General features: G+C 27.5%; 1 protein-coding gene across 1 annotated transcript; it reads right to left on the minus strand.

The window, feature by feature from the left end:
- Window positions 1-3,237: 3,237 nt before the first annotated feature.
- Window positions 3,238-6,825, minus strand: LOC114187640 (LOB domain-containing protein 4-like). Its single transcript, XM_028075935.2, has 2 exons — window positions 6,428-6,825; window positions 3,238-3,911 (listed from the first exon to the last, which is right to left on the minus strand). Exons 1-2 carry the CDS (start codon window positions 6,605-6,607, stop codon window positions 3,597-3,599), a joined length of 495 nt encoding a protein of 164 aa, XP_027931736.1. The 5' UTR covers window positions 6,608-6,825; the 3' UTR covers window positions 3,238-3,596.
- Window positions 6,826-9,365: the final 2,540 nt, after the last annotated feature.

Genomic DNA, 9,365 nt, shown 5'->3' on the forward strand with positions numbered 1-9,365 from the left:
AATCATTATGATTTTGAGTTTTTCACAAATTATATCCATCACCAACTCCCACTTGTTTTATCTTTTCTATAAGAAAAGAAAAGTTAGACAAAAACTCATTAGTTTTGCATTCATTTCTTTTGTTTGTTCTCTTCCATTCATGAAGGCAAAGGTAATTCTCTCATCTCATCTTATACTGAAATATTTGTTTAATAGTTAGCATTATTTATTATCTTATGGGTTTTATATTCATTTTTTATGAATATAAGAGAAAATACAATGTGCTTTTTCGTAGCCATCTTTTAATTGTGACTTTATTATCATAAATTTTTCTTTTACAAACTCTTAATTTTTTATTTTTTGATTAATTTATGATAAATTATTTGTTAATCTTAGACTTTTTTTTAAAAAAGTGGGTATATGGATGAAGAATAAAATATTAAATTTCTTTTTTTAATAGTGAGAAAAGGGAACTTATATGTGACGATGAAAACAAGACAAATTTAACCTCTTTACAAATTATGAAGCATGATAATAATGATGTATTGTTCAATTAGAATAATATTTTTTAAGGTTCAACGAATTACAATTGCATGTAAGAGTTTCATATTAATTTTTTATAATGTGTTTCATATTTACATTGAAAAAGAAATAGTTGAAAATTTTAGTTCTGATTCAATTATTTATGAGTTTAAAAATATGAATAAACAAAAGACAATACTTTATATAGGTGAATTTTTTTTTGTAGTTACAATTATATTAAATTATAGATTTATTTTTAGTGTGTTAATGAAAATAATTAAATATATAAATTTTGAGTGCATTATTTTAGCTCTCCAAAATTATTAGTCAACACCCGCTACTGATCTTGTGATATTTCAAGAATGCCCTCATCATTTTTATTGAAATTCATCTTCAATATTCAAAATCTAATTACGAAATAATATTATATTTTTTTTGCAAATTGACTATATGTGACAATATTTAATCTCATGTTCTTGAAAAATATTAAGACATGTTAGAAGTGGAATTTAAGCCTAACTCAACCCTACAAAATCAACTTATAAGTAAGGTGAAGTTTGCACCTCACTTATATTATAAAATTGTCTTATCTCTAATTGATTTGGGACTTCTAACAAGACTTTACAACCTTTCCATTACTAAAAATATTTTAGTGATAATTTAACGCTATAAAGTATAAATAGTTTTTATGATAGGAATTTTTTCTAAAACAACAACTTTACCATCATTTACCATCAAATGGTTTATTACTATTTGTCCTTAAAGTAGTAAAAAAATAATTTCAGTTGAAATTATATTTGAAACAATGATTTCCCTAGATCTAAAATTCATTTGAGAGATACCAAAAGAAGAAAGAATATATTTTTCATTTTCACTTTTTATTATTTAATTTTAAATATAATTTTTATTATTTTTTAAAAAGGGGATGTGTGTGAAAAAAAAAAGTTTAATTAAAAAAGGGGGAAAACAAGAATGAAAAGAATGGAAGGTGTATGAGTAAGGGGGTGGTGCATGAATTAAAGTGTAGCCCAACACTACAAATGATGAGGTACATGTTTAGAGGTTGGGTGCAGTAGATGGAGGTGCTGCCAACAACTAAAATGGTCCAAACAGCAAACACTAAAGGAGATGCAAAAATACGAAGCAGTGGTGTGCAAAGAAAAAGGTTGGGCTAGCCCAACTCCCCTCATCTCCAAACACAACAAAAAAAAAAGGCTTATGCTTCACACTCTTCTCCCGCGCAACATCAAAGGCAGCAGCTGTGCGCCTTCTCCGGACCAGAGCCTTCGCCGGCGCTTCCAGACGGAGCTATCGCCGGCGTGCCGCACCTTTGCCGCCGCGTTCAATGGATGTAGTGCAGATGAAGGTGAAGATGGAGGAAGATGTTGATTTGGGTTTAGATGAAGAGCGGCAGGATGATGTAATGATGAAGGTGAAGCTGATGGTGTTAGGTCTCTGTAAGCAGAGATAGATGGAAGAAGATGAATAGGATGAGTAGGCGTATACAAAAATAACATCAGAAGTTAGTGGCACTTACCTTCAAGAGAAATCTAATATCTTTCACAGTATATAATTGGAGTGTAAACCTCCTTTAATAAATTAGTTATGTGAGGTTAAATTAGACTTAAATTTCATTTTTAATATGGTATAAGAGTTACAGTTTAAAGAAAAAAAAGCTCTAATAATGAAATTTTTTAAGCATTCTGTTTCATCCGTTATTAAACTGCTAATGGATCACATGGTTATAGTTTGAATAATTTAAGATTCAAACAATTAATGGATAAAAAAAATCACATAAAAAAGTTTAGTTATACATAAATAAAAATAAAAGTAGTGTATTATAAATTTTGTTAGTGTATAAAAAAATTTAATTAAATTTTTGAAAAAGATGTAAAGATACATTTAAAGTATTTTTAAACTTTGATACTTGTTTTTTTTATAACTTTTTAATTTTATTGACTTTGTTTTATAAACATTTGCAAGTTTAATAAATATTCTGGTTATCGGAAGATTTTATCTGATATTTTAATTTGAAATATATACAATAATAATCTCTTTTAAATATTTTTTATTAAAAAAATAAGAATATATTTTAATTGTTAAATATTTGATAATATCATATTTTTTTTTAAATTTGTGTTCTTTTATAAAAACTAATTATTTGATACTGAAATAGTAAAAAAAACATATATAAATATAAGTATTGGTATATATTTGTTATTCTGTGAGAATGAGGATAAAATTAAATATGAGTATAGATATATAAATAAATTTTTTATTTGAAGGTAGATAAAAATAATAAAATTTATATTCATCATGTCCATTATCATTTCTAATTGCTTTTTTGTTATTAGTTGACTTCAACGACTTTATACAAAAATAACCAGAAAAATATATCATGAGTAACTCAAGAATCAGTAAAATACCAAATAAAAGTTTATAAAGAAAGTAATTTAATTTAGTTTTTTCTAAAATGAATTATATAGTTGTATTTTATGAGTTTTATATGAGTAAAGATCCTTTGTCCTCTCATGGTAAAAACACCAGTTTATATATGTCAATGAGTGGTCCACCATGATGACCACAATTTCTTACTCATTATTTTGATTTTATTTCATAAATTATACCTTACATACTCCAACCCTAAATTTTGTCTATAGATCAAAATGCAGAAAAAGTAAAATAAATAAGGACATGAAAATCTCACTTGGTGCACCCTTCATAAAGACCTAGTGATGATGAACAACACCTTTAAACAACAACATAATTTTCCATTCAACCATTTCACATTTGTCATTGGGTCCAAATACACTCACTTCATCAACTTCTCTCATTCAAACAAAGTAATAATAATATTTACACCTTACCTTCCATGACAAATCATTCCCATTAACCAAAATTAATTAAGCGGGCGAACGGCCTCCACCACAGCTCCTCCATCACCACGGTGGCCGGCCACCACCGGCACCACCACTCCAACACTCACCATGTGAAAGTGTAGGCCAATATTTTTTTTCCTATGCTCCACTATATAGGTACTTACTAACTATACTATTATAATAATAATAATAATTACTATTATCGTAATGTATAAGTCATGACCACATTGAACTCCCATAGCTGGCCTGGTCCACCACCATGTCCATGTCAAAAATAGGCTTGGCATGTGAGCCCATGGTATTGGTTGGGCTAGTAGGCCTAGGCCCATGATTGGAAAAACACCTATTTTGCCTCACCCTGAGGTGGGCCACCTCAGCCTGGGCCAGGGCCAATTGGGTCTGTAGCACATCAATCTGTTGCTGAAGAGAAGAGATGGCCCCAACACACCCATAAACAGGATCTCGGACTCTGGCATTAGCCTCATACACCATGCTACTAACTGCATCCCCTCTTTGATGCATTGGTAGGTCCTGAAAATAATTCTCTGTTATTATGCTTTCATAAAAAATAAAAAAAAAAGAATTCCACTTTTTTTCTTTTTTCATTTTATTTTTATCACAAATAATTTCATCGCACATTTTTTTTTTCTTTCTTTCTTTATTGAGTGAACAAGATAATATAAATAAGTGGTAAAAAGAAAAATATAGTTTCTGTTTCACAAACGCTACAATTCGTGCTTCACCTTGACTTTGGGTGCCAACATCACGTTTCCAATCTCCCATTGGCTCCCCCATATACCCAAAATCATAATGAAAGAAAATAAAAGGTTAAGTTTTTTAAATAATGAAACAAGTTAATCTGCTTTTTAATCTTAAACAACTATTCAATCATCATTTCACACTCTTACGCGCGTATCGCTCTAATTAAGTTTTTAAAAGGAAAGAAAAATTAAAAAGCTTAATCAGACATATTCAACTGTTAATCATTCATTCACACACACCCACCAGAATCAATGTTGTTTATTGAAACTTTTTTGAACAAACCAAAACATTTTAAGTTTTATTGATCTTTATTTCAAAAGAAAAACACATTAGGTGGGGGCTTTTAGGTGTAGAAATTTTTGCGAAAGATGTGGTGGGGGTTTAACTTTAAATTTTAAAACACTTGAGATGCTTTTTTTTTTTTTAAATTAAAATTACAAAATTCTCACATATGTGAACTTTGAGCTGCAAGACATTGTTGTCAACTTTATCAAAACATGAAAAGACAGATTAAAAATAAGAGCAGACAAAGAGATGATGATGAAAGATAATGCATCCAATCTTCTTGGTCTTTCCTTAATCTTTCAACGGCTCGGGAAGAAAAACTCACGTTGCTGTGTCTGTAAGTAACTCATTTGAAAATTTTGACTATTTTCTATGAAATATTGTGATCCATTAGATAAATTATCATTGGTTCCTTTAAGAGATACCTAAATTACTGTACTTTTATTTTGTTTTAAAAAATTATACCTTTCTTTGAAGAAATAGATATGTGATACACTTTTTTTTTTAATATAAGCAAAACTATATATGTGTTCTAATCATATTTGTCTCTCTAATGTTTTTCTCAAAGTTTGACGTTAATTATACTTAAAATCGTGCAAATAGTAAAATTAAAATGCTTGCTATTATTAAACATACACACATACATATATATATATATATATATATATATATATATATATATATATATATATATATATATATATAGATTACCTTTTCTTTTACGTGCTAAAAAATACCTTTTATTCTATATAGCATTTTAATAACTGAATAGGTAAAGAGTTGATTAAGTATAATAAAAAAAACTACAGGCTTAATACAAAGGTTTTAAATATATTAAAGATTTATCTTAAGAAAGAATATATTTAAAACAATAGTTAAAAAAACCAAATAATTATGTTTGGAAAGTGTTTACATTCAAATAATTTGAAGATGTCCTTTCACATGGCGTGCCCCAAGATTTTATAGTAGAGGTGCCTTTATGTGATGCTCAAAAAAGAGTGAAAAAAAATTCAACGACCCATCACTAAGTAAAAGGGGCGAAAGACTGAAAAATAACTTATAAATTTTTTCATATAAGTTAAATCATAATATTAAAAAATAAATAAGAATTTTTTTTTAAGCCTGCACTTTTTTTTTACCTAACATACGTGTTAGGAATTAATTAAGAAAATTAAAACTCTTTTAGAGTTTGTAAATATAGAAAACTCCATGGAAAAACTTAATTTACGGCATGCAAAATAAGATAAATTATGTTTATAGAAAAATATATAACTCAAAAGCTCTATGCAAGATAAAAAGAAGTTTTATACTTGTGACAAGAACTATGAATAGACATAAGGTACATTGCATTAATATAAGCAAGCAATTTAAATAAACAAGTGTAGTTCTATCTTGTTTGAAAAATTGTATTTGAATTGTTCAAAGTATATTTATATCAATTTTTAAGTCGTATAAATTGACTGCTTTAAGCGGTTTTCAAGTTGATTTGTTAATTTAGTCATTTTTATTTTTGTATAAAAATAAGTTAAATACAACTAAACCAAATATTTGTCTTGAATTTCTTACTTTCAAACATGTTAGAAATAACGAATCTGATTAGATTATTTAGGTAGGTTTTGACCGTTAGTTTAAATATTATTGGACAAGAAAAATGTTTCTATCAATAGACCGTGACAACGCCTTCATCTTAAAATCTTAATAATAACCTTTGCTTTCACTTTAAAACTTAAAATTCCAAAGTGAGAAAGCTGTTAAAGTTCATCTTAACAACAAAAGAAAGACAACATAACACATTTCATTTTGTTAAAATGTACACATGATGTTTATGAATGACATAAACCATCTGCGAATTTTTAAGCCTAACCTTGTAAGCTTTATGTTATATAATGTGTGTGTATGCATTCGGAAAGAATGAGGAGCAAAGTCGAATGAAAAATCATTTATAGTAGAAAATTGAGAATAAAAGAAGAGTGAAAATTGAGAATGAAAGAAGAGTGAACCTGAAGCATTTTATTGACATTGCTAGCACCAAACACTTTGTGCACATTTGCAAACTTTTGAGGTTCATCTGCTGGAAAATATGGAGCAAAAACACAATCTTGAGCACACCTTCTTCTCAGAAGCTTGCATGCAGCACAGGGTGAAGCTACACCCTGCTTTCTCCCACCACCTTCCTTCATCGATTCTACCTGCAACCACAGTGTTCCAAACTAATATTTTCTTCTGTTTTTTTTGCCTTCTCTGTGAAAGAAACTGAACAGTGGGAAAAAAAGAGTGTCGGTACAAAAGAATGGCGAGATAGCAGTTAGTGAGGGAATGGAAAATGGTGAATGGAGGAAGAAAAATACATGGAAAGTGAACAAAAGTGAGAGACTAAAAAAGAGTGAGGCATGTGGGAGAGAGGAGTGGCACGCATTATATAATTGTTATTGTTATTATTATAAGGTAAGGCCAAATCGTCAATGAAAAAAAAAAGGTAGAGGTGCCACTACGTCACGATAAAGTAATCATTTTTAATCAGTAAAAAATGTTTATTGTTTTTACAGTTTTTTTAATCATAAAAAAAAATCACATTTTTACCGTGGTCGGTTAATCAGTTATCAATTATTAGATGTACGGTTAGTGAGATTTTAGGCGTCGCTTAAAAGTAGTGTTAGGAAAATATAGAAATAAATAAAGTTGGGAAACTTAATCAACGTATATAAACAGTATATTATGCATAGTAAAATTTTTATTAGATATTAAAATATATGATAATATATTATTTTGTATTATCGAATAAAAGAATGATTATTTTTTGCTGAAATTACATGAATAAAAATAATCTTTATTCAGATTATGTCTACCGTCGAGATTTATTATATATATGTAAATTACTCCTTATATATGCAATGATATGTAAATCTAGCGCTGATGGAATTAAATATTTTTATGATTATATTGTTATTTTTTTTTTCTTGTCTTTATTTCGTTTGTGTTGATTTGCTAAAGAAAGTAAGATATATTTTATCGTGGTAGAAATGTAACGATGGTTAACATTAAGGAAAATCTGTTGAGATAAATGGGAAAGAAACGTGTCATGTTTTGGTAAAGATTTAAGTTAAGTTCAGGGAGGTGGAATACAACTAATAATTCTCCCGTATCTTATCTAGTAGATAAATGTTCGTCTAATATCTTATTTATATTTGTACGGATATTTATTATACGAGTATCTATATATTTTTTTAATATTCATGGACGTTATCCCTAGATATTTAAAAAAAAATATTTAATAACATATTTAACCATAAATTTAAATAAAAATATAATGTGTAAAATTATTAAATTTCATACAAAGTACAAATAACCCAATTAAATATTTTGAATGACAATTTACAAAGAGACGAAGATTTCTCAAAACTAATTCATAAAAAATAACCATTCAAAAACATGCAATCTGTTTACATGCGAGTATAACAAATACTCGTATATGTTATATGCAGGTATAGAAATACTCGTATCTATTATCCGCAGGTATCTATTCACAATATTTATTTTTACCTAGTGCAAATTTTATCCACATATATCCGCGAATACAAATTTTTTTTACATCCTTAATTATGATACCTTATACCGATAACTCTTGACTCATTTGTGTTAATCTATTTGTACATTTCGTCATTTTATAACAACAATAATATTAAAGTTAATGGTTTATTTTAATAATTGAGTAAAACAAGACTAAATATGTGTTATTGTGGTAAAAACCAATGTTCTCTAGTCATTGTTGTAAAAATAGAAATAATATGTTCTCTCTTTATTCAAAGTAAAACTTAACTCACTTCAAGATAGATCGTTAAAAATAAATAAGAAATATGAATTGAAATATCATATTGAACAAAAAAAATTAACAATATATATATATATATATATATATATATATATATATATATATATATATATAAATCCACAGACCAATAAACTTAAAAGTAATGTCATATTACCTCATATGACTCGTCTTTGGTTGAATTTTCCGGTCTCTTTCCTTAAATTTTTTTTCTAAGGTTTTAGGTAATTATAACAAAATTTCAAATAAACGATTTTGTTAACTCTGCGAAACTTATTTGAATAATTGGTGATAAGGGTCTCAATATTCAAATAAGAAATCAAAATTCACTCGATTAAAACTTTATATATTCGAATAAGTAAAGGGAAAAAAAATATATTACATATGTTGTTCAGCTATTCCTTCGGAACTTTAAACCTCATTATTAACAATAACACTAGTCAACAATTAGGATAATACGAATAGTATTTAAAATCCTCTTTCAAATTTTTCTCCAAGCCAATGAATACATCAACTTTAAAAATCAATAAATTACACCGTTTCAAGGGATTCATTTGTACAAACAAGATTAAGTGTAAGCTAGGTTTTAATCATTTGTTAAGAAATAATTGCTAGTTATGATATTTTTAATAAATTTTATTATTAACTATTGTAAATGTAGAATAAAGTTTCAAATACACACTAATGGGTTGTCCACTTCACAAAAAAAATGATACACTATTATTATTTACGACAACATTACATAGAGTAGAGAATGCATGTTTAATGAATATTTATACCTTTAATTAGTGATGCAACAATCACCACACTCTTGCTTGTAGTGTTAAAAAAAATTATACTCCCCCTACTATTCTTTAAAAATAACAAGAGCATGCAGGTTATGATATCAATTAACCAACCACATTTTCAATAACATCATAGTCGACACCGTTATTTTATTTTTAATTTCATTATTTTAATAACGATCATTGATATGCTTTCCTTGTATTATTGATAACAAAACTATACATGTAAAAGTAAATTAAATATAAGGATGAACTCCACTTTGAATTTTATACATATAAATATTGAATGCAGAAATTTTAAACTCGTTGTTACACCTACCTACACAA

This window comes from Vigna unguiculata, chromosome 6 (genome assembly GCF_037176805.1).
Source record: "Vigna unguiculata cultivar grain cowpea cultivar isolate G323 ecotype 2 chromosome 6, ASM3717680v1, whole genome shotgun sequence".
NCBI lineage: Eukaryota > Viridiplantae > Streptophyta > Magnoliopsida > Fabales > Fabaceae > Vigna > Vigna unguiculata.

Bases quoted from the DNA above. Each gene is read 5' to 3' on its own strand.
- LOC114187640 (XM_028075935.2), bottom strand. From the start codon at position 6,607: ATGAAGGAAGGTGGTGGGAGAAAGCAGGGTGTAGCTTCACCCTGTGCT. The intron at 3,912-6,427 runs GTTCACTCTTCT...AATTATTTTCAG, and splicing joins ATGTCAATAAAATGCTTCAG to GACCTACCAATGCATCAAAG.